A 25,717-nucleotide genomic window follows, 5' to 3' on the forward strand; every position below is an offset into this window, starting at 1 on the left:
GTTTCCCTTCTCACCTTTTGTCTCTTGTCCAATGGCTCCTGGTATATTGACCAGGGTGAATACACTGCATCCCCAATGCCCTCTCCTCCCACACCAAGCCATGAGCAGACCAGGTTCTGCAGCATCACCAGCTTTCCTGATACCCTCTTCGGCCCACAGCGTGACACTGCCACATTCCCGGAGCCTCAGGTAGCTACCCAACCGGCCACACTAAGGGTCTCCGCCAGCACGAGGGGCTGTGTCCCACCCTGGATCCATGAGTGGGGGTCACGGCTTTGCTTCAGACGCCCTAGCAAGACCCCTGTGTGACGGATGGGGATGGATCAGCTGGGGGCGAGAAGGGCTGGGGCTTCCCTCCCTGCACCCACAGAGCAATTCAGCCAGCTGCAGTCAGTTCTCCTCTCAGGCCATGCGCAGGGAGCCAGAGGGTAACCCCCACCCGGACGTGTCGGCGGCTCTGGAGAGATCGTGTCGGATGCCCACACCCTGAAGCTGATGGGTGACCGTGCTCCAGGCCCCTCTACAGGGCCTGGCGTCTAGCCTCAAACAGAAGAGATGCCAGGACCCAGCTCTGTGCAGCACCCAGCTCTCCCCAGACCAGGGCTGGCTAGGCAGCTCAGGAGTCCTGTGGCCAAGCTCCCCATTGCACCCAGCAATGCACCCTGTCCAGAGTTGGGGGCACCGTGCCGGGGGGGAGCCGCCATCCAGTCCTCAGCCTCTGCTCAGACAGCCCTGGGGGCTGGGACCAGCTGAGAGCAGCTCGGGCTCTCCACCGCCATCAGCTGGGAGCAACTTTCACCCTCTTTCCCCTGGGACAGAACCGAGCCCCCAGCCCCTCCCTGCCCTGTTGCTGGCTATTAGATGTCATGGTGGGAGCTGAATAGATCATGAGAAAATGGGGGGATCCCCGTCTGGGGGCACCTCTATCCTCCCCCTTTACCTGGGAAGATGCTGGTTCCACCTGCCCATCCAGCCTCTGCTCTGAGGTGCGTCCATGGCCTCTGCACCCCTCATCATGGCACCAGCCTGCCTGACCTCTAGGCTCCTGGGGTCCAGGGTACCTGCGCCCTGACCCAAGCTTCCTCCACCTCCTCTGCTCCAGCTGGCCCAGCCTTTCAGCGCTCACGGAAGAGCCCCCGGGAACAACTGGGGGACGATTCCTCCTAAGCGATCGATTGATGTAACTACGCAGTAACTGTTGTCCAAGCTCGGGTCCCAGGACTGCAGGCTGGGAACTGGCCGCTGCCTTGTTTCATTGCATGGTGGGGGGACCTTCCAGGGGCCAACCAACCCTCCATCCCATCACCGGCTGCAGCCCCCCGTTAACCCTCTCAGGACCGTTTCACTCCAGTATGAGCTGAGGGGCGTGAGCCTCTACACCGCTGCCCCCTAGTGGAGAGAACGGGCCCTGCTGCCCTGTGTGTCAGAGGCTCCAGACTGCTGGGAACCTGAACCTCAAAACTCGGGAAGCTGCTTCGGAGGGAGCAAAGGAGAACAAGCGTCCCCAGCCCCACTATCCCCAAAGGGGCCGGGGGAAGGGTGAACTTCCCCCTCCCCCACTTGCACACCCCCTACATGGGCCCTGGTTTCCCTCCTCACAACTCATTGGCCAGATACCTCTCTGAAGATACCAGAGGTGGGGGGGTGTCTCAGCTGGTGTCTCTGGGCTCTTCGGGGGAGCACTAAGGCAAGCCCCCCTTCCCCCCAGCAAACATCAGCGCGGAGTGGCTGGGCCAGAACAACTCACCCCAGTGCCCCTGGGACCAGAGTGCCCCCCAGTCCCTGGGCGCTGCCCTGCCAGAGCTGTGGGGAGCAGGGGAGAGCTGGTGCGGCCTGGAACCCAGACGCTGGGTAAAGACGAGCAAGGGAGCAATTCAGGAAAGGGAAGGGCCATGGAAACTGTGCAGGAGGGGATTGAAAACCCTTTATTGTGACACACAGAGAGTCTATTCAGCCAACCCCATGAACCCCCAACCCCGTCCATCAGCACGGAGCTCGCGGGGAAGGAAACCCCCCACGCCCAGCCATTGCCGCTGGGCTCCTGCCCTGGTGGGACTTCACACACATGACACAACTCTGCTGGGTCTCAGCCCAGCCCGACGGGGGCTTGCGGGCTCAAGGCAGGTCGGGGTGGGCCTGGTGTGGTGGATCAGGGAGCAGGGTGGTAGCAGGATGAGCTGGTCTGGCACAGCACCGGGGCAGCCCCAGCCTGCCTGGCTGCGGGCAGGTGTTTGGGTCGCTCTGGCAGGCCGGGGACCCTACCGAGCTGGCCAGTAAGGCGGGAAAGAGAATGCCGGCAGGTAGCTCAGTCTCAGGTCACTCCTTGGCCCAGCAAGGCCTCCGCTTTTGAATTCTGTCCCCGGCCACATCCCCTCCGGAGGCCAAATCCTGCTGGGCGCTGGCAGAAGGTCCCCTGGGGGATACCGGGAAGGCAGTGCTGTGCCACCCAGGGCCTTCTTCGCAGAGGCCGAGAGATGCTCTGCTCCTGGTGGGCTGCCCCTGGCCACAGGCCGGAGCCTCGGCCCCAACAGGGGGCGCCCTGCAGTGCCATCTGCCCCCCCGGGGCTCGCGGCCTCCCCCTGGTCCGGCTGCTGGCGCTGGCCCTTGCGGAACTTGGCTCGGCGGTTTTTGAACCACACCTGGCAGGGGAGGGGCCAAAGGGATGATTAATGACTCAGCCAGCGTCGGCCGGCAGCCAGCACCGTGCACATGGGACCCACCCGCGCTTGCTGGGGTGTTTCTTCCCCCTTGAGGGGGGGCATGGACCTGACCAGAGGCATGATAGCCCCCTGGTTCCCTGCCCCACACAGTCAAGATGGTGGGGGAGATGCAGGCCAGCCCCAAGGGGGGGAGGCAGAGGGAATGTTGGAATGGCCCCCAATGCCTGGCTCACACCCCTCCACCCCCTGTGGTCTCTGCCTGCTCAGAGAGCCTTTAAGACCACAAAAGAGTAAATTCCTGAAAGACCCAGACTCCTCCAGCCCAGCTCCCAAGGGAACCACTGACAAGACACCCCCAGCCTGGTCTGCAGCTCCCCAGGGTGTGGGTGCGGGGCGCTCAGTGGGGTTACCTGGACCCTGGCCTCGGGAAGGTTGATGAGCACAGCCAGCCGCTCCCTGGTCACCGCGTCGGGGTAGTGGGTTTTCTCGAAGGTTCTCTCCAGCGCCTCCAGCTGGTGGCAGGTGAATGCCGTGCGGCTCCGGCGCTGCTTCTGGGGGAACCCGTAGCGCACTTCCAGCAGGAGCTCTGGGGAGCAAGGAAAGGGACTGGAACGAAATCCTCTGTGTGGAGTCAACTGCCGGGGCTGCCCAGCTGCCGAAAAACGATCCTGCGGCAGCTCTCCTCAGAGAGCACCTCCGCCTACTTCACTTGGGCTTATACACCCACCACTGAAAAGCAGCCACCTCTGGGGTAGGGCATGGCAGCTGTTTTACAGCCCACAGCAATGCTGCACAACCAGTTAGAAGAGAAGCTGAAGGAGACTTCTGGCGGCGGATTTGGGCAGGGCCAATGGCATCGCCCATGCTGGAATTTGGCCAGGACGCCTAAGTTCATATTCCTGCTCGTGTAAAAATTAAAGTCCCAAGGGACCTTTAAGGACCCGACATTCCTTCCCACAGCACAGTGCCCCAGGCGCCACGATGGGGCTGGCTCAGACCCCTGCAGCCAGCAGCACGTCTCACACCAGCGGCTTTCCTTGGAGGTTTCTCAGCGACCAGACCTGCCTGAGGCCCAACCATTTATTCCTACCGGGGAGCAGAGGGGGAACCGTTCAGACCCGTAGTCGCGGCTCAGGGAGACGCCTCCGTCCAATGCAGAACACTACCCACATGGCCCAGCTCGAGGGTCCCCATCTGGTACATTTCCTAGAAGGAACGTGGCTGCAGTTGGCCGGGTGTGTCCATGGGACCTGGCCCTGTGTCCTTAGATCACAGCATCCCCAGGCGAGGCGGCTGCTCCAGCCCCCAGCTCCCAATCATTGCTGTGGTTCTCCTCACGACACCGGTAAATTGCCAACTCCTTGAGACACGCCCTGCTCCCCCCATGCCAGATCCCCCGCTCCTCGCCCACCCTACCTGCTAGCCGATCCACCACGCTCACTGCACGCAGGGAGGAGGGCTGGGGGGCCGGGGCGAGTGGCAGCTGGTGCAGGCTGTAGAGCAGGGAGAGGGGGTTCATGCTGCCGAGGGTGTGAGCGCCCCCGCTGAGGTAGTACATGGAGGGGCCCCGTTAGCCGCCGGGGGTCTCACACCAGGGCCCTGGAAACAAAAGTGAGACTTTCAGCCGCTCCCCCATGTAGGGAGAGGGGGGAGCGACCAGGTTGTGCCTAGGGGGCTGGGGCAGCAGGGCAGTGCCCTGCAGAGAGAGGCAGAGCAGAGCGCGCCAGGGATCTCCTAATGCAAAGATCTGGGCCTCAAATTTGTGGCCTGAATGATTTTTTATTCTTTGTATTCCAGGAACATCTAGAGGCCTGGCACGCAGGGTGCTGTACGCCCAGGGAGCGGGAGACCCTGCCCTCCAGGAGCTGGCAGTCTAAACAGATCAGACAGACAACAGGCAGGACAGGAAACTGAGGCACCGAGCAAGGCTGTGACTTACCGCAGGTCACCCAGCAGGTCCCAGCTGACACATCGAGCCCTCAGCTACACACAGGTCTATCCACCCCCGCGGTGGTTGTCTGCACATACCGCTCCCACGGACGCCCCCTCACATGGCCCTGTTCACACAAACAGACCCCTCGCTGTGCCCCTCAGGGTGGGACGGAGCCAAACATCCCCCAGGCTGGCAGCATGTGAAGCACTCGGATTGCTGCCCTGGGCATAAATGGCTTTTCCATCACCAAGCTCCCCTTTCTTTCTGAGGCGAACCGTTCGACCCAATCAGAGCGAGGGGTGGGGGGCAGTGGGTGGGGAGCGAGGCCAGCGGAAAGCGATGCCCCTCACCCACATCCCATGTGTCTTCCCCTCCCCAAGCGCCCTGCGTGTCCTTGGGCATCGTTGCTCCAGATGATGCTTTAGCCCTGCCTGGCAAACCAATGATCCATCCACCAGCTCTGCTGCACTTCTCTGATCTCCAGCCAGTTCACCAAGAACTTCCTGCCGCGCCCAGGGCTGTAGACAGGGCACCTCTGGGCAGGGGAAATCTAACCCAGTGGTTAGGGAATGACGCTGGGTGGGTCCAGGTTCAATCCCCTGCTCCATCACAGGGTCTCCATGGGCCCCTAGGGTATGTCCACACTGCACACCCAGTCCAGGCTCTGACTTTGGTTTGAGCCCGAGCCCTCCCTCTGTCCACACACAAATCAGCCGGGACCCAAGGCCTAGGACCCTCTTAGTGGGGTGGGTCAGAGCCCAAGCCTCTCAGTGACTCAGTCTGAGCCCTGCCATTTGACAGCGTGGACGCAGCACAATCGGGACGTTAGCAAGACCCGAGTCCAGCAACTGAGAGCCCAGGTTTACAAAGCAGTGTGGACACTCAAGCACAGGCTTGGAAACCCTGATACCACAGACTCAGGTTTACAATGCAGGATAGGGAACATCCGCACTGCAAAAAACCACAGCAGCGAGTCTTAGAGGCTGGGTCAACTGATTCAGGCTGGCAGCACGGGGCTAGGAACAGCAATGTGGGCCATCCTGAGCTCTGAGCCCAAATGAGTTGATCCAGGCTCTGAGACGTGGTGCCGCGCGGGATCTATTGCAGTGTAGACAGACCCTCGGTGTCTGAGCTCCTCTTCTGAAATGTGGGAAGAGCAGCACGTCTGGAAACGAACCGTTTCCTCCCTGTTTTGTTCGATAAGGTACCGACGTTGCTTCGCAGCTCCCTTTGGGCCGAGTGTGTTAAGACGTTTCGGTTAGAAGAAAACACTAACGTTAACAAGACGCTGTCTTTACAAAGACCCTGGTCAATGTTTTTCCAATACTTCCCATCACGGGGCAGCGTTTCCACATTATCGAGAGGTCCAAATCAACTTTTTTTTGGAATTTCAGTTTTGCTGAAAATGTCGACTTTTCATCCCGATTCCGTACGTAAATTCCCATGTCCAGTCAGCTCTAGCGCTAACCCTTCCTACCACGCCCCCCCACCCCCCCATTTAAAGGGCCAGTTTTCCACCATGGCAGCTGTCACCTGCAGGCCTGAGCTGAGGCAGCTGGAATAGCAAAGGGGGCTGGCTGGCCGTGGGGCAGCCCTACTCCAATGTAGAACCAAAGCAAGAGGAAGGGCCTGGGCTCTTGGGGTCCCATGGGAATAATGCTGGGATACCTTTTACCTCTCAGTACCCGGGGCCCGAGTCTCCATTGTCTTGCAGCCTGGGCAAAGCATCACTGTTCTGCCCTGGAAGCTTTCACACCCACCTCACACTGCTGTGATTGTACACGGCCGCGAGCACCGGAGAGGCAGCTCCCCAGCCTCTCTGAGCCCAAGTGGCTCAGGCTGAAGAGACGTCAGCAGAGCTGGGCCAGGGAGGCTGGATCAGGAGTGAGGAGCATCAGCAGAGCTGTGTGTATGGGGGGAGCCAGGGGTCCCTCACTTTTGGGAGCGCCCAGCTAACCCATGCTGGTTACAAAGGGTCGTTTTTCTTTCGGCGCATGGGCTGCTCCCTGTCCCACCCTCCCTCAGACAGAGGGGAGTCCAGGCCTGTGTGATCAGCACCCGCCCTGGGTGCTGGGCTGCCAGCTCTCTCTGATCTCCCTGGAGCTTCCTGCTTCCTGGGGGCTCTGCTGACAGTATCACCCCCAAACACCCCAGGGACCCCCCAAAATCTCAACTGAATCCAATGCCCCCACAGGGCTCTCTCACCTCTCCTGACCTGTCCAGGAAGGACACTGGCCTCCTCTTCTCCCCACGACAGGGCCCCAGGGCTATGGGAACCACGGCCAAAACTTCTCCCAACTTCTCTGCCCTGGGCTATTTAAAAGGGAGCAGCCTGTGCACCCCTCCGCATGAGCGGCCACCAGCCAATGGGGCTGGAGGAAGCCTCAGGCCAGATTAGAGATTTGGTTTTCTTCCTCACCAAAGGGACTCGCAATGGTTTCTAAGCTGAGCTCTGCTCACAGGGGTCCCATTATTCCCCATTCAAGCTGTGGATTAGACGCGGGCAGGGGTGGAAGAATGCAGAGGGTTGGGCTGCTGCCCCCCTACACCCCTCCCCATCAACCCCTCCTCCCACACCCTTTTCCTGGTTCGGTTGTTCGACAGACAGCAGGTGGCATTGCCTAGTGAACGGGGCAGCTGAGGACTCCTGGGTTCTACTCCACTGGCCTCCCATGTGACCTCGGGCAAATCAGTTCCCCTCCCAACCTCACACACCTCCGGGCCTCAGTTTACCCAGCTGTGGAATGGGCACGGTGAGCATGGGGCTGGCAGTTCATGTCTGCAGAGTGCAGCCTTTAACTGCCAAGCATTGAGATCCTTCCCAGATGTGCTGTGGAGAGAGGGAATGTAAAAGCTGCCCCCACACTGCAGAGCCCACGGCAGGGGTGGGGCTGGACTGGAGTGAGTCCTACCAGGTTCGCACGCACAAACAGGGACACACACACACACACACACACAGACACAGGCCGTCGCAGCTAGTGAGGATTTTCGGGATGGCTAATGAAACAATAGCCCTTCCCCTTCGCCACCCGCTTTCCATGCAGCCTCTCGAAGCGCCGCGTGAGTCTGATGTTTTACAGTCGTACGTAACAGCCCAACCAAGACCAGACGCTGCTCAAGCCCAGACTGAGACACAGCCCCTACTCCCACCCCTGGATCTTCCCATCCACGCGGACAAGACAAAGGACTCACTAATTCACTCCTCTCCTTCGAGGCCAGCAGGGGCACCCCAGGTCCCACGGCGAGTTAGAAGACAGTCCAGGAACCTAGCGCCCTTGCTTCCTAATCCAGCGCCCACATGCCCACATCGAGCTCCCCCAGGCCCCACAGGAGTCACCAGCTTATGGAATTTCATACAGAATTTTTTGATGCTTCTTTTTGCATTATTTTGCACCCCCTGAACAGCCCTACAATAACAAACCAGTGTACTCAACCTAGATCCCACAAGCCACCCTACAATAACAAATCAGTGTATGGAGGCCACGTTCTTATGAGCAACCCTACAATAACAAACCAGAGAACACATACCTAGTTCTTATTAGCAACCCTACAATAACAACCCGGTATGCGCAGCCTAATTCTCCTGAAAACATGATGACGGCAAACCAACATACACAGCCCAGCACAAACGACTGACCCTACAATAACACACCAATGCACCCCTGGTCATCTGGGGGCAGGGAAATGGGATGGGCTGAACTCAGGGAAATAGTGTCCTTTGGAGCTGCCCACAGGTCTGGCACAGCCCCGGCCCCTTGGGCAGCTCTCAATTCCTACCCACACGCGCTGCCCCCCACCTGGCTCACGGCGGCTGTCCAGCGAGCCACTTTCGCCAGCCATCACGCCGGTCCATTCTGGCGGCCCGCTCTTTGGCTGTCAGAGCAAATTAGCTTCCAGCTAAATAATCAATTAGCTGATCCCCTTCTTGACAATCCCCTGGCCCTTAGTGAGAGGTGGGATTAGGGGCCAAGGAGCCTTTGTCTGCCAGCCACCCTGGGGGATTAGCAAAGATTTGCTGTTTAAAACACAGGGGGGGTTTACAGGATTTCATCCCAGCTTCTCCCTCCTCTGCTACCCTGCGGCTGGGCTGGGGGAGGGGAAGGACTCAAGCCACAAAGGTTCTTGTGGGCAGCATCTCTTCCCTGGGATGGCCAGGGCAGCCCTCTGTATTCACCCCCCAGCCCCATGCTCTGGGGTTAGACCCTTCCGAGGGAGCAGGAATATTTCCCCAGTTTGTCCCCCAAACAAGGTTCCCGTCAACACGTGTGGGTTGGCTCAGCTCATTCTTCTCCACCGGGAAGTGCCGACATGCGGGTTGAGCTGCCGGTGGGGAGAATGGAAACCAAAGCTGCTGGCCGATCGTTTCACTTCAATGCCAGGGAGCACTGGACTTTGTATGAGATCAGCGGCTCCTGGCAGCCCGCGCTGATCGGGCCCCCACGATGCTGGACAGACACTGAGTGAGAAGCAGCTCCTGCTACAATGAACTTCCAGCCTAAATAGCCCAGACAGATGAATGGTGGGAGACGGGATGTTTATCCCCATTCTTCAGATGGGGAACTGAGGCAAGACATTCAGGGCTGGATTGTCCCAAGAGCTCAGCGCACCGGGAGCTGAACTGGGCCCCAAGGTCACCTGGGGAGCACATGGCAGAGCAATGAATCCACAGGGCTGTCCCCATGTGCTCAGCCATCCCCCCTGCTGCAAAGTGATCGCACAACCCCTGAGTCTCTGCAAGGCTGAAGGTCTGGCTGCACCAATGCCACTCCCAGCCAAAGCCTGCCAGACACCGTACCAAGGGGAATCCCTTGTGCTTGTCGCATTCCTATTGTACAAGTCCGCTAGGACTTTATGCACTGCCTGTGTTAGGGGCGTCTGGGAGCCCTGTCTCCTGAGCTCCTGACCCAGAGAGAAGCAGGGCAGTGAGCTCTAAGGACTGATACAACAATGGCTAGCACAGTGGGAAAGGACCTGGCTGACAGAGGGCTCAGTCATAAGAATATAAGAACGGCCACACTGGGTCGGACCAAAGGTCCATCTAGCCCAGTATCCTGTCTGCCGACAGTGGCCAGTGCCAGGTGCCTCAGAGGGAATGAACAGAACAGGGAATCATCAAGTGATTCCTCTCCTGCCATCCATCTCCACCCTCTGACAAACAGAGACTAGGGACAACATTCCTTACCCATCCCGGCTAATAGCCACTAATGGACTTAACCTCCATGAATTTATCCAGTTCTCTTTTAAACCCAGTTCTAGCCCTAGCCTTCACAACCTCCTCAGGCAAGGAGCTGAGTTGACTGTGTGCTGCGTGAAGAACACACAGACAGGTGGTACCAGCTGTAACTGTTTTGTATTGAGCTACATGAGTTGTGAGGCTTAGGAGCCAGGAAGTGCTGAGTTCTAATCCTGGTTCTGACGCTCCAGGACCTTAGTCAGTTACATCCACGTTTTCAGAAAGGCCTGGTCCACACTTCAATCTTTTCCCGACATAACTATGTCTGTTAAGAGCAGGAAAAAACTCCACATCCCTGCCCGACACAGCTAGGCCAGCAGGAGCCCCAGCGTAGACGCAGCGAAACCAGCCAAACGAGTCCTTCCGTCAGTTCAGGGAACTGCTTTGAGCTACACTGGCAGAAGCTGCAACTCCCCCAGGACAGCTTGTCACTTTAGCGCTCCACAGGTTTGGCAGGATTCGATTAAATCTTGATTTCACCAAACACACACACATAAATATCTCCATCAATAACAATCAAAAGTTAGAGAAAGTAAGAAAAATGCTGCTTGAGAACTTAAGGGAGTTTGATTGAAGGGATTTGCTTTGTATATTTTGCCATGTGATGTTGACAGTTTGAGTTTTAGTGGCTACAGTGTTAATTTTTTGGATCTCAACATCTACTGTTATTAAATAACGACTGTCTGCCCCCTCTTAGTAATCTGAACCTCCCCCCGCCATAATTTCCCACAACTACGAAAATTAAAATCAATACAACTCAAGCCCATAATTTTGCACAACTGTGAACATTTAAATCAGAAAAAAAAGCTTCAAACAGAATGTTTCTATCTGTCAAAACGGTAAAAGATAGAACCTAAATTCTGCATTCTACGGGCGACCCCTTCTAGTGTAGACAAGGCCTCGCGTCAGAAACCCATAGGAACCCAATCTGGGTGCCCAACATTAGACCCCCACTTTCGGAAAAGTTCACCTGCTACTTCTTTAACCATCCACCCCTCTGTACCTCGGTGTCCCTGTGACCAATGACGGTGGGGGGAGCTCCCTTTGATGGACACCCAGCCAGCCAGTTAGCTGTAAAACCCCTCCTGGTGGTCTGGTCTCTGCTTGCTTTCCCTGTAAAAGAAAAGGAGTGAGCACCTGACCAGAAGAGCCAGTGAGAAAGCTGGAACTTCTAAATTTGGGAAAGAAACTTTCCCCTAGTCTGTTGCTCTCAGGGGAAGGAGCCACAGAGCAGCAATGCTGTGTAAGGCTTGAATCAGGTACGAAAATTCATCAGCTCAGACCTAGAATTACTGACTTGAAGCCCCCCCAAAAAATGCAAATAAATCAGAGATGTTTAGCTAGACGCGATCAGGTTTATTTTCCTTATTTTGGCTTGTGGATTCCTCTGTGCTCACCCCAGATGCTTTTGTTTGCTTGTAACCTTTAAGCTGAATCTCCAAGAAAGCTGTTTTGGGGGCTTAATTTTTGTAATTTTCTTTTAAGATCTAGCAAAAAGCCTAAGTTCCAGATGTATTTTTTTTCCTTTTTGTTTTTAATAAAATTGACCTTTTTTAAGACCAGGACTGGATTTTTGGTGCCCTAAGAGGTTTGTGCATGTTTCTGATTAGCTGGCAGCCACAGCTAATTTCCTTTGTTTTCTTTCGCAGCTCTTCCCTGGAGAGGGGGTGAGGGCTTGAGGGTACCCACAGGGAGGAATTCCCAAGTGCTCTTTCCTGGCTTCAAAGGGGGGGTTTGCATTTGGGTGGTGGCAGCGTTTACCAAGCCAAGGTCAGAGAGAAGCTGAAACCTTGGGAGTTTAATACAAGCCTGGAGTGGCCAGTATTAATTCTGAGAATCCTTGCAGGCCCCTCAGTCCTAAACTTGGAGTGCCAGAGTGGGGATTCAGCCTTGACAGTCCCCATCAGCAGAATGTGAGATGGTAACGATACAGATGCACGTCACAGTTGTGGGGGTCTGTGGGTATTTGGATGTCACTTGGAGGATGTAGAGGGCTGAGCATTTATTAGGAGCGATAATGCCCATCAAGAGGTGCCGTTATGCCACATGCACCTTCTCCTGGTTCTGTGTCTTTTAACTCCCTGATGCCCACCAGGGAGGACCCATATCCCCCCTGCCTGCAGCATCAAGGGGCGTCTGGTATGTGTCTCCAGCTGCGCTGGAAGCTCTTGAAAACGTCCCCTTGGGCACCAGCCCCCGTTGGGTACCGCTCTGAGCAGGGGCTCCAGACCAGTCCAAAACCATAAAGCTAAACTCTATCCGAGCTGGAGCTGGGCCCAACCTGGAATTACTGACCCCTGGGGGGAATCTGGATCTAGCTCTGGAAACTTCCCAGCGTGGGCTGACGTGGATCCTGGCTTCGGAACGGCAGCCTGTCGCTAGCTGAGTTTCACCTGGCTCCAGAATGGACTCACCTTAGTGAAACCCAGTGCACAAGCCACTCCCATTTGCACCACCGCAGTAGCTCACACAGCTGTGAGACAGCAGCTGGCTGCGACAGAACCGCCATTGGCTGCTAGCCACACAGGGTCTAGGACACATATGCGGCCAGTTCTGATTCGAAGTAGTAGAGGGCAGTGATTTCAACCACTGGAGTCTCTAGTTCTCAGGGGCAGGTGTGAACCAGCAAGGACCCTCTCTGGAGCCGACGCTCAGTAATCTGGGAACGGCGCCAGGATGGCTCACTGGTGCTGAGCGATGAGAAAGGGTAAAAATGCCCTCCCCCCCCACCCCCATCACCAGCCGGGAATGCCCCTCACATGGCGCTGCCCAAGGGCAGAGGTCACAGGGGGCAGGCAAAGGAGGCTGCACTGTGCTTTGAGATCCTTGCCTGAGCATAGCAATGGCCAGACTGGGTCAGAGCAGGGTCAATCCAGCACAGGGACCTGTCTCCAACAGCAGCCAGCATCAGCTGCTAGAGAGAAAGGTGCCGTGATGGGGTAACCTGCCACCCAGGACTTTCCCCCACTTCCTTGTACTTAGGGGTCAGCTTAAAAGGGACCATAGGAGTAAATGAAGCAGCCCTTGTGCTGTTCTCTTTGGCACCCTCAGCATCACAGCATGAAAACACCTCCAGGCCCTGATGGGGTTGAGCTGCGTAACACAACCCTGGGAGGCAGGGAAGTATTCCCCCCACTTTACTGAGAGAAACCAAGGCATGGGGCAGCTGGAGTGACTTGCTCCTGGTCACACTAGGAGTCTGTGACAGAGCCAGGAATAGAAAAATACTGGTGATAATCAATCTCAGACTTCAAGGTTGTCTGCAGGGGTTAGGAAGGAATGTTTTGCCCCAGATGCACATTTGGCAAGCCGTATTCTGGGTCGCCTTCCTCTGAAGCATCAGGGTTGCCCACAGCTGGAGACGGGACACCTGCAGGGCGGACCTGTGCTCTGAGGTGGGACACAAAATCCTCTTTCTAGAGACCTGGCTGCTGGGTCTTGCTCACATGCTCTGGGTCATGTTGATGGCCAGATCTGGGGTCGGGAAGGGGTTTCCCCTGGGGTCAGACTGGCCAGGAGCTTGGAAATGCTCTGGTCTGACTAAAGGCTTCGGGGTTAATACAGAGGCTCCAGGTGAAATCCAATGGCCTGTGTTATACCGGCTGCCAGACTAGATGGGCTAATGGTCCTCTCCGGCTTAAAACTTGTGCAGGAGGTCACACTAGAGGATCATAATCAGGGGCGGCTCCAGGCCCCAGCATGCTAAGCGCGTGCTTGGGTCAGCATGCCATGGAGGGCGCTTTGCTGGGAGGTCCACCGGAGCCGCCTGCCACCCTCCTGGCGACCGACAGAGTGCCCCCCGCGGCATGCCGCCGTGCTTGGGGTGGCGAAATGTCTAGAGCCGCCCCTGATCATAATGGTCCCTTCTGACCTTAAAATCTATGAGTCTTTGAAACAATGAATCCCTGGGCCCAGTCCACTAAACTCATCCTTTCTCCTCTGAACTAGAAAAAACAAAGCCAGACTTTGTGGGGGGACCCACTGAAAACGAAGGGCTGGAGGAAGAAGACTGCCTGGGCTGGAGGGTCGACACAGCAGCTCGCCTGGCTGCGAGGAGGGACAGCAGATGTGTTTGGGGCTCCCAATCAATGGGAGAATGGGCCATGACACACTGGTGTCACTCAGTAAAGAGCTTACCCTCTCCACCATGCAAGGCAGAGCAGATTTCTCACCAGCCCCCACAATTTCTGATCAATACTTTCCCGTCTCCCCCTCCCCTTCTGTCACTTTCACGCCACGGCGTTAGCGAGGCCCCTTCCAGCCGCTCGCCCTTCTTAAGGGACCGGACAAAACGAGTTGAAGGCTTTTTAAAGACGGGATCAATCATCCCCGCTCACCTCTGACCCCAGGAGCCGGTTGGCTCTATGGAAGGAGGTCAGCTGCACAGACGCCCTGTGAAAGCAGCGCGGCGGGAATCCGGCTCCATGCTGAGCCAGCAAGGCCAGCTTTCTTTACCAAAGGAGAAATGACACCCCCCCACCCCCCGCCCCCAATTAACCAACCCAGGGAGGTGACTGCAGCGTCCGTCCGCATGTAACAAGGGCCCTGACAAGTGCTCCCTGCTCCCTGCCAGCCAAAGGCACTTGGTAAACGTTCTCTGCTTTATAATCCACTTGTTAATCCAATGCTGCCCCCATTTCACAGAGGTGACCCCGAAAGGACGCAACTCACCTAGGCTCACCTGGCTAGACGCTGGTAGAACCAAGCATTGATCTCCAAGCTCTCTGGAGTCCCAGTCCCCCGCTTCAAAGGTAGAACCAGTGAATCCAGTCATGTTCATCGTCATCGGGAGGGAGCGCACGCCCAAGGTCCAGCCCCAGAGGGGCAAGTGGCTACTTCTTGAGCTAAAGCAGCATCTAGTGGGTGGCATCCCTCCGTTAGCTGCTAGCGGTAAAGGGCCTGTGACACAGGGATCAGTCCCAATTCCAGGCAGTAGAGTGTGTTTCTCTCTCAACCCTCCTACTCCCCATATAGACATAATCACACACCCTGTGCTGCATTTGACCCCCAGCCAACGGTTGCTTTGGTGTGAACGACTGTGCGAGGTGCTGGACAAGAGGAAACCAGACTCCGCATCCCGCTGGCTGGTGGCTAGACAGCGTGTGCTGAGCTGTTGGGACTCAGCGAGCAGCATTCGCACCACGAAAGGGGAGCGGCACTGACCCCACCGGGCACTTTAAACAAGGGGCCGAGTGGAAATCAAAAACCCTCTTCTCCTTTCCTGCGTCATTTGTATTGCACCGGTCACTACAGCATCCAGAGGCTGCTGCGCCGGGACGGTTTATGCCGCAGCTGAGGAGAGCTCCATCTGTCTGGCCACTTGTCCTCAGCTCGCTGGGGTCAGATTGTCTGTTTATGATATTGATCTCCCCCCGGCATGGTGATATCCAGCACCTTAGAGCTTTTGATGTGTTTATCCTCACAGCCCCCACAGGACGTAGAGCAGGGCTGTAACTAAGGCACCAAGAGGCAAAGTGACTTGGCAAGGATACCCAGAAATCGGTGGCAGAGCAGGGCCTCGAACCCAGTCCCAAGTCCCTCACTTTCCATGGACACAAACAGCAGCTCGGTCACCACTGAAGCCAGTAGGCTGTGGGCTCCTGGCTTCATCTGTGCTTTGGAAACTCTCCTCCCAGACACACTTTAAAACGATATTAATTCTCTATGCAGGGTTATTAACCAGGCAGGACGGTTAATGACAACCCCAGATCAGATTTCCTTTCAGTAAGGGACACTGTCCCCTTGGATCATGTGCCAGCCCCCCGCCCACCCGCACACACTTCACGTGGCAGAGACGAGCCCTGACAGCACGATCAATCCCCCAGCAGGTCGCTGCATCTGTGACAACCCCGCGGACAGAGGGCTCCCAGTGGCACGAATTGGCCAGTAAAGAGCTTTTACACTGGGAAATTAACTAAAGACAGGTTTTAAGACAGGCTCAGCCTCCCTGATTGATACTCTGCACACGACGAGCCGGCACAACAGGACAAAGAGGTGGGAGGTTAATGCTGGGGCTTCCTGGTCAGCCGGCCTGATCAGCTCCATCACCTCTGACCTCGAAGGGAGCTCTGATGCCACAATCAACGGGCACAGACACGGGAGACAAGTGGCATCGCGGCATCTAGGTTTGGTTTAGCACCTCCTGTTGGACGATGACACAAATCTTTTCTCCGAGACCCTGTGCTGTCTCTTCATCCTGGCAGGTGCTGTTTGGCCATGAGTTTAAAGCAAGGCAGGTTGCTCCTGTGGTTAAGCGCAGAGCCAGGACTCAGGAGATGTGGGTCCAATTCCCAGCTCTGACACAAACTCACTGCGTAACCTTGTATTAGTCTTTTAATCTCCGCACCTTAGCTGCCCACCAGCGAAATGAGAACAAGCTTTCCTTTCTCTATTCAGCCAGTCAGCTCTTTGGGGCAGGGCCTGGCTTGCCTAGCGACTGCTGCAAGACACATAATAAATTCTTATAAAGGTGACTTGGAAGAGGGAGGGTAAAGATGAGTGGTTCTATGTATTTTGCTGCCCAAGCACGGCAGTCAGGCGGCTTTCGGTGGCGTGCCTGCAGGAGGTCTGCTGGTAATGTGGATTTGGTGATATGCCGGCAGGAGGTCCATCGGTCCCACGCCTTCAGCGTACCCACCGCCGAAACCATGGGACCAGCAGACCTCCCACAGGCATGCCGCCGAAGGCAGCTTGACTGCCGCCCTCAGGGCGACTGGCAGGCTGCCCCTCGCGGCTTGCCGCCCCAGGCATGTGCTTGGTGTGCTGGTGCCTGGAGCCGCTCCGGGTAAAGAACTGCTGGATTTAGGTCTTTTTGTTGGTGTCTTATGAAGAATACAGAACCCTGAATATAACTGCTCCTGCTTTCTGAACTTAAGAACAGCAGGGAGGTCAGGCTTTACTTTCCCAGCTCTGCTGGAGAGCTCACTGGAGGACCCAGAGATATGCATCTCAGGAGCTGTCTTCATCCTTCACGGAGAGAGGGGGTTCTGGATGTGTCACAGAGACCCTTGCTCCCAACTGTTACTCAGGTATTTTGAGTTAAAGGAGTTCGGGTAAAAACAAGCAAAGAACGACAAAGGTTTTTCAACAGCTCGAGTGAGCTCCCCCTGCCCCGCCCACTTAATTGGGTTTCGCTATGTTAACAACCCAACTAGATCTAGCGCGAGACAGGGTGGACCAGGCTTCTGTTTCTAACCCATAGCGAGAACGAGAGCCTACCAACCGTTTGTGAAGCAGGACGGGCTGTTTTTCTGCTCTAGGAGTTATGGGCGATGGTCCCAATCCCCCTCATGACCCCTGCTGACAGGACCAGGGCCCTTCAGCATCTAAAGCACCAGCCTCTGCCTTTGAGCTGACAGCAATAGAAGGCTGTTATCCACCACAGGAGGGTGACCCACTCCATTTGCCCTATGTCATATATAAAGAAGCAAAAAAGGGCAGACTTGAGTTTTGCAGGTCACCTGTAACCCTGACCTGCCCACCCTCACCCCAGGGACATGGTTTCAGTCTCACACTTAGGTAGGTGTGTCATAAACAGATAGCTAAGGGTTAATGTCTCTTTCACCTGAAGCACCTGACCAGATGACCAATCAGGAAACCGGATTTTTTCAACTCTGGGTGGAGGGAAGTTTGTGTCTGAGTCTTTGTTTTCTGTCTGCCTGCTTTCTCTGAGCTTTGGAGAAGTAGTTTCTGTTTTCTAATCTTCTGTTTCTAAGTGTAAGGACAAAAAGATCAGATAGTAAGTTATATGGTTTCTTTTCTTTGGTATTTGCATGAATATAAGTGCTGGAGTGCTTTGATTTGTATTCTTTTTGAATAAGGCTGTTTATTCAATATTCTTTTAAGCAATTGACCCTGTATTTTGTCACCTTAATACAGATAGACCATTTGTATGTATTTTTCCTTTCTTTTTTATATAAAGCTTTCTTTTAAGACCTGTTGTTTTCTTTTCTGGGAAATTTCAGGGAAATTGAGTCTGTACTCACCAGGGAATTGGTGGGAGGAAGAAATCAGGGGGAGATCTGTGTGTGTTGAATTTGCTAGCCTGATTTTGCATTTCCTCTGGGTGAAGAGGAAAGTGCTTTTGTTTCCAGGACTGGGAACGGAGAGGGGGAGTCACTCTGTTTGGATTCACAGAGCTTGTATCTGTGTATCTCTCCAGGAGCACCTGGAGGGGGGAAGGGAAAAAGGATTATTTCCCTTTGTTGTGAGACTCAAGGGATTTGGGTCTTGGGGTCCCCAGGGAAGGTTTTTCAGGGGGACCAAAGTGCCCCAAAACACTCTAATTTTTTGGGTGGTGGCAGCAAGTACCAGGTCCAAGCTGGTAACTAAGCTTGGAGGTTTTCATGCTAACCCCCATATTTTGGACGCTAAGGTCCAAATCTGGGACTAAGGTTATGATAAGGTGAACACCCTTCCGTAGAATCGGCTTTCTGGAGAGTCAGCCAAGAGCACAGACCTGGCCTGGGCTTGAAAAGCTCTGCAGGGGCTAGGGGAGCCAGAGAGTTTAATGCCAGACCCATAAAGGCTGACAAGACGGGGTGAGACAGACACGGGGGGGCCGAGCTTGAGGTGAGCCGTGACTTTTATGGCACCCTAAGTAACCAGTGAGATTATCAAAGCCATAACGAGCGTGTTCAATAAAATGCATTGCCAGTGAGGTCATCTAATGGCTTATTATTTTTAATTTGAACTTTTTGCCTTAACCTTTTCTCAGAGCTGAATCAGCTTCTCCAACCGGCACTTTAATTTCTCCCCCATTTGGGAGATTGATGGGGCAGGAGTAAGGGAGCGTGGTCGAGTGGCTAGAACTGGGGCAGGGGCTCCGGGTTGAAAACTCCTGGTTGCTCAGCCCAGCTCTGGGACTGGGTGTGAGTGGGTGGTGAGCACAGGAGACCTGGGAGGAGGGGGTGGCCTGGCAGGCCGGAGTCCTGGATTCTATTCCCTGCATTGGGAAAGGTTGTGGCCCACAGCATAGAGGAAGAGGCAGTGAGGCCAGGCTCCTGGGTTCTGCCCCTAGATCTGGGAGAGACGCAGAGGCCTGGGAGGCAGTGTGCTACACATTGATACTAGCCTGGCAACCCAGGCAGGGTTAATGGCCCAGCACGTGCTTTGAGATCTTTGGCTGACGGGGGCAATTCCTTTGGCCTTGATGCTGCAGGGTGTGGTGCGGTGTATGCGGTGGCTGTGTTACATAGGCACCAGTGCCGGGTGGGTGAGTCTCAAGGGCCTGGCACACCGGTCTCCCTATGGCCCAGGGTAAAATCAGGACAGGGCCTAAGTGCAGGACAGGGGCATCTGAGGAACCATGGGGCAATGCGGGAGCCTTATGCTATGGTTGCACTGAGCTCCACCCTCCCTTCGCCCACGCGGTAGGACAGCAGCACTCCCACTAATACAGGATTGGGGCCCCTGGCAGAGCACCCCACCCCGTGCTGCCCAGGATGATGCCCTCGTGCACAGCCAAGCCTTTCCCTCACGCTGGAGTGCATCACTTGGGCCGTGGTCCCCCCTTATGAAACAGAAGTTTGATGGTGAGGTCAAAGACACCCCACTTCCCAGCACCCTCCTCTGCTGAGCTCCACTGGGCCAATCACACCCTTGGATTTCAGAGCATTGGTCACTACCAACTGCAGCTCAGTCCCTCCCCTTCCTCTCCTCTCCCCAACCTGGGAAATAGCAAATCCCTGCCCCTTACCACAGAGCCAGGGCCCTTTCCTAACACTCATCCTCCTACCAGCCCTCTGTCATCACCCCTTCCATTGTACAGACAGCAATGGGGCTACCCACAGGCACACAGCCAGCCTGGGGAAGGACTGGGAGTGGGACCCAGGAGTCCTGACTGCCAGGGCGAGGCTGGACCTAAAGGCCCAGTGTCTCTGCAGGTGTAAGAGAGCCACTACACTCTTTGTAATGCAGCCATGGCTGCAGTGCAGGGGGAAGGCCGACGGTCCTGTTGAAACAGAACCTGATCGCCAGCCCCCTTGCTCTAGGGAGCGCCTCTCTCGCAGTACCACCAGCTCCAGCTGGGCTCAGAAGGTAGCAGCACTGCTCACAACTCAGATCAATGTGAGAGAGAGAAGTAAAATCAAGCTGTTGGGAGAGTTAATGACAGAATGTAGCCCCGGGGCCTGAGTTATAAACTGAGAGGGGTAGGGGGCGCTCTGCTGGATGGGACAAGACATGCTGACCACTCACCATGTTTAAACAGCCTACAGGGGAGTTACAGGAAGTTTCTGCTGTTTACTAAATATCATGCCTGGAGTTTCAATTGGACTCTGTGTTCTTTGCGTTTTAGCCAAACCTGTTGCGTGCTGTGCTAGGAATGGACGTTCCACCCCAGAGCTGGCTGGATTTCCGTCATGGGTGAAACAATCCTTCACTCCATACGGTTTGCCTAGTGTTTTGAGGGTCCTTGATGAAAGCTAACGTCACCTTTTATACTTCAGCAAGAAAGAAATTAAACTCCAGGCAGTTTATGGGGTGGACAGTCTCTCAGAGGACCCATGAGAGCAGGTGCTCAGTACAGACACCGAGAGCCCTAGACATACCTAGCCTAGTGGCCTTGGTCAAAATTTACGCTCTTGTCCCTCTTCTGCTGGTTACCTTCCCTCCACCCACTGCTCTGCGTGGGGCTGAAAGGACACTGTTTGCAACCTCGGCAGATGACAGATGTTATTCAAATATACAGTGGTGCCAACTGTGTGACCGGATCACCTCCAGGGATGCGCCGCAGGAGAAGTTCAGCGAGCAATGGGCAGGGCTGTTGGGCATCTCCCACCCATGGTATTGAATTGACAAGAACACAGCAATGGCAGAGGAACAGTTCAGTTTGGGGAGCCCCAGAGCAATCAGCCCACGGGTCTATTCAACACCTTTTTATTAAAAAGAATTACAAAAAGGAACAGGTTACAATGTTTATATACAGTCCAAAAATCTATCCCCTTTGCTGTTACAGTGTCCCACGTGCTTCAAAGCATTACGGGGCAAGGGGGGAGACCCCCATGCCAGCTGGTTACCTGCAGCAGCATCTACAGTACGCCATGTTTCCAGGTGGGAGGAGGGGAGTAGAGAACACAGGTAGGGCGGGGGTGAGGGAAGAGATAGGGTTAGTAACAATACAGTGAACAAGAGGCCTGGTTTTAATCAGCACAGTGATGACTGGCACCCCAGAGCTGCTTCCTGAAATGGACAGAGCGAGAGGGAGGAAAGAGGGACGGCAAAAGATATAAAGCAATGTGGAATATTCCAAGCCCCTATAAAGAACACAGCCAGAAACCTCATTTTAGACCATCGTCCAGCACGGGCTACTTTACAACTGAAATCCATCATGGTGGACTGAAAATTGAAGGGAGAACGGAAGATTGCTGCTGCTGGAAACCTGGCATCAAATGCCTCTCGCAACAGGCCCGAGGACTCCATCCTCTAGCCATTAAAGAGGGCAGCTCATCGCAGTTGATGTGACTTCTACCCCTCCTCTCACCCACCCACCCTGCCTCCCACTGCTACATGGGCCCACACAAACATTGTGCAGCAGGCCCAGCTTGGGAATCACCCCTTGTGCTATTCGCCAGCATGGGATGGCATCCACTGAGGAGTGGGGATGTCCACTGCCCAGGCCACTTCTGCTCTGGAACAAAGGCACTTGGACCTTTCTGGGGGAAAGCAGCTAGGCCAGGTCCCAGCTGGGGTGTGAACGAAAAGCAGAGCCTAAAGGAAAAGCTGACTGGAAAGACGTCCTAAAGGCAAGAACCTGCCTCGAATCCTGCACTGCTCCAAGCTTTATTGCTAAACAGTGCGGTTCCCAGCAGTAACGGGGGCTGGGATGCTCGCCCCTTTCTAGAGCCAGCAGAACAGAACCAGATGGGTAACAGTTCGCACTGGCAATCCGGAGGAGGAGGTCGTTAGCATTAAAGATGGTGTAACCTCTAAGCTGCAGTTCCTAGGAAGTACCTCTGGTGGAGAGAGGGCAGAAGCAGTGAAATCCATTCCTTCCCAGTAACTTCCTATACGTCCCCACCCACTAGCAAAAGATAGGCCTTGTGAACAGCAACGTTTAGTGCTCAGTGCCTCAGAGTCTGGAATAGCAGGTGGCAGGGACGGGGGACAGCCAAGGGCCCCTGCTGTGAAGAGTGGTGGGGGACTGAGGACACCCCTTTACATGTATGCCTCCCAAAATGCAGCAAGAAACCAATTCAGCAACTCCGTGCTCAGCAGAGGGGCCTGCGCTGAGGGAGGGGCTGGGACACGTCCTGTTAGTGACAAGGGAGATGGGCAAAGTGGACTGGCTGAGCCACTTGGGGAAGGATCTTCAGAGAAAGTGGCTCGAGCCCCGTAAACCCTGCTTCCAACCACAAGCAGCTGGGAAGGGCAGGGAAGTGATGGAGCCTCTGGCTGATGGCTTTGCTCAGGATTGCAGGTTTCTAAGGGCAATGCTGCAAATGAAGAACCATTGTTACCCCAACCAACCCCCAATGCAAGCAAGGACGCGGGGAAGATATATGAAATACGGCAGAGGCTGCTATAGTCCCAGGGAAGCAGCAGGGTTATACAGTCTGCAGTGAGGTTATAATCTATGAACGGTAACTGAAGCTAAAATAGAGACACTTTACGTGGGGGGGGAATACATCTCACAATGGAACACAATGTATCGGTGGCAAGTTACTCCTTCCGACACAGTTCATCTGTCGTATTCACAGCAAGACACTTTACAAAGGGAACAGTGCAGCAGGATGTACTGTAGTAATGCAGTCCCACACATCAGCCTGATCACCCTCCCACCCCACGCCTGCGGTGCTATGGCCTCCAGGGAGCAGACGGTCTGTTGGGTAAGGCCCAGCGTGGGCAGAACTAGGGGAAGACAGGGGGTGCGTTATTCACTCTAGAACACACCCCCTGGGGCTGCAGAGGCCTGGAACAAACGGATGGCAGCTAGTGGAAGCGATTTTCCGTTCTGGTCACTGATGGAGGCGGCGTAAGCCAGGCAGCATTCTGCTCTTCGAAAACCCAGCCATGGCTGGGCTCAGCTGCTGCTCCGATCTCAGCTCAGACAAGATTCTGAGCCAACCACCATTTCTCTCTCTCTGAGCCCTGAATGCAAAGGGACTAGAAAGGGGGCGCTATGAATATGGTACATTTAAAGTCAAGCCATCAAAGCCCTTGCTATTCCTGTGCACTATTGGTTTAGAGTTACTATTCATCAATAAATATTGATAGTATATTGAGCAAGTATAGAAACAGATGGTGTGGGGAGGGCTGTAAAAGGAGAGGGGGGGGAAGAGAAAGTGAACTGAGGGATTTGTTTTTTTTTTTAAAACAAAAAAAACCCCAATTTCCATGAAAACCAGTTTAAAAAGCTCTATTTTCACCTATTGCTTTGATCTTGCTAAGTCAGTCTCCCACTAAAGGGATCAATCCGCAGGGACCCCTGAACATTTTCCTATCCAGTAACAGCCAGTGCTACCACCACCCAGCTCCCGTTGGCAACCCTTGTGCCTTGCTTCTGATCAACACAGTGGAGATTCTCTGGCAGCTCAAGGGGTGACCCTGGAGGGAGCCAACTCCTGCCATCCTGCAGTCACCCAGAGGATACAATAAGGAGCACTTGCTGGATGCCACAACCTAGCCAGCCAGAGTGTAAATCAGCCCCTTTAACATCACCTGCCCCCCGACCCCTCCAACAAGTTAATAAGTCTAAGTTCCTCCTGTCCTTGACAGCTGTAAGTTGCAATATGGCTTAGAGCCTTCCTCACAGTCCTGTCCACCTTCCTGCTGTAGCACTGAAACGGACTGCAGCAGCAGGTGGTGACGGCTTCCTAGCTGTCCATGGAGCATAAGACACTTCTGGCTTCTTCACCTGTTGTCACCCAGGATCTACAGAGCCCTGCACTTGTTCAGAAGGATCTGGGCACAGCAGGTGAGAGAGTCTGGCGAAAGTCACCACCATCACTCCTCCTCCTCTTCTGCCCAGTGTGGCTGTTTCTATTCACTGCCTTTCAGGGGCATGCCATACTCCCTTGCAGCAGGTTCTTGTCACGATCCCTTCTGGGTGACCCAATTCTCTACTCACCAGCCTGTCTGCAATTCACATGCTACCAAACATTTCCCATTTCACACCCTTCTTACTCAACTTTTCTGTCTGTTTCCCACTGTCCAGCCACTGGGGGCAGCTGTTTGCTGCAGAAGACAGAGGCAGATGCTGTGCCACCTTTCAAATCTAAATCAGAAATAAAAGAGTTGTCTATCTTTAGCTTCATAGAAAAGATCATTTCAGATGTATCCAACGTGCCTCTGAACACTTCTCCTAGAGAATAAAGAGCCTCTCTCTGGCTGTACTACTCAAAGCAGCCTTGCCATGCCTACAAGGCAACTACACATCACAGAGCCTCTCTCCGGTGGAATCGAGAGGATCTCAGAGCCACTACCCGGCCACGTGACCATTGCCAGCTGAGAGCCTGTACCCTGTAGCTGTGCCAGCAGCAGTCTCTACGTTCCACAGATACCAGCGAGTGCATAGGGGATCTGGAAGATGGCATGCTGCTGGGTACAGGTGAGCAGTGTTACTCTGAGTATTTATTGCACTGCTTCAAGGAGGCGGAGGAAGAACAGGAGAGAGAATGAACGCAAGTCATCGTTTCACTTTAGCATCTTCTTTGATCTTCCAGATCATCAGCTCCATGCAAGCGCTGGCATCCTCGCTGGAGTCATGACCTTCCACTGGGAACGAGAGACACAAGTGCCACAGTTAGCCACAGCGGGACAGAAGGGACAGGCGTCCTAGGCCCAGCTCCTGGGCACAGATTCTAGAGTACATTAGGGGTCCAGGTTCTATGAGAAGGTTGGGGGATTAACTCAGAGACACTTAATTGGGAGCTAGTGGCCTCAAAAGCCCCTGCAGCTTCATCATGAGTATTGCTCTAGTTGCACTAGGGGTGGCCAGATTCCACGGTTCAAACAGAGAAACAACGTTGTTGAGTGACAGCTGTTCTATGCTGAGCTAGCCCATCCTTGGAGCACCTTGTGTCAGAGGGAGGCCTCAGGACGGTATGCTGGAGGAGTCCAGAGCAAAACGCAGCAGAGACCGTTACACTCCTCAGGGGAAACTCTGAGCTGACAGATGCCAGCAGGAGTTTCACACACCCGAGAGCAGGGCAGAAGTACAGGGGGGTGAGTGGGTGGGTATGTGGCTTATGCAACTGAATTCCCCTGACATCTCAGCACCACCATCAGCTCAGTAGGCCCCTCCACACAAGGAGAAGGCAACTGCTGACACTTGCCTTACAGAAACTGGATGTGCGGCCGGCAGACATCTCAGAGGAGGAGCGCCCCCTGGAGCCTGCACCCGCCCCATCAGAATGGTCTGACTTTGGCACCAGAACAAGGCTCAGATTGAGGCATGCTGAGCCTGACAAAAGTGAAGGAGTGGGAAGGGTAGTTTAGGACCAGATCTCACCCCTGGCTCCTCAATTCTCCCCTGCCTTAAAGATCTGAAAAACATCCTACTGCTCTGTCCTGCAAGGTTATTTATGTAGTGCTGAAAACATACAGAGAACTTAACTGCCAGCCCTGATCCCTGCCCAAAGGAATTGCCAGTCTAGAGACCCCGATGGCTCCCGTGCAGTTAGACACGTGACCATGACTCAGGAGCAGGCTCGCTACGGGGCTTTTCAGAAGAGGCGCTGCTGTGTTTTAGTCAGTAGGCTGGTCTCAGTGTGAATGGGGACATGACTTGCAGCTTCGAGACAGGGGAACAAAGAGGAAGGGTGGCTCAGGAGACGTGGGATTGAGTCCCAGCCCCGCTATAGACTGCTACTGGCCTTGGGCAGGTCACTTACTCTCTGCCCCATTTCCCATCTGTAATGGAGGGACAGTAACGCTTCCTTTCTCCCATCC

At 54.9% G+C, this 25,717-nt stretch overlaps 1 protein-coding gene across 4 annotated transcripts in view; it reads right to left on the minus strand.

Annotated features, from left to right (window-relative positions):
* Positions 1-20,688: 20,688 nt before the first annotated feature.
* REXO1 (RNA exonuclease 1 homolog) overlaps positions 20,689-25,717 on the minus strand; it is a 78,132-nt gene continuing 73,103 nt past the window's right edge. For all 4 annotated transcript variants that reach the window (XM_050933696.1, XM_050933697.1, XM_050933695.1 and 1 more), the window contains one exon: positions 20,689-24,541. In XM_050933696.1, the coding sequence (XP_050789653.1) occupies positions 24,453-24,541 (89 nt within the window). In that variant the 3' untranslated portion in view covers positions 20,689-24,452. The remainder of the gene's footprint in view (positions 24,542-25,717) is intronic.

The sequence above is a fragment of the Gopherus flavomarginatus genome, chromosome 24, assembly GCF_025201925.1.
Source record: "Gopherus flavomarginatus isolate rGopFla2 chromosome 24, rGopFla2.mat.asm, whole genome shotgun sequence".
NCBI lineage: Eukaryota > Metazoa > Chordata > Testudines > Testudinidae > Gopherus > Gopherus flavomarginatus.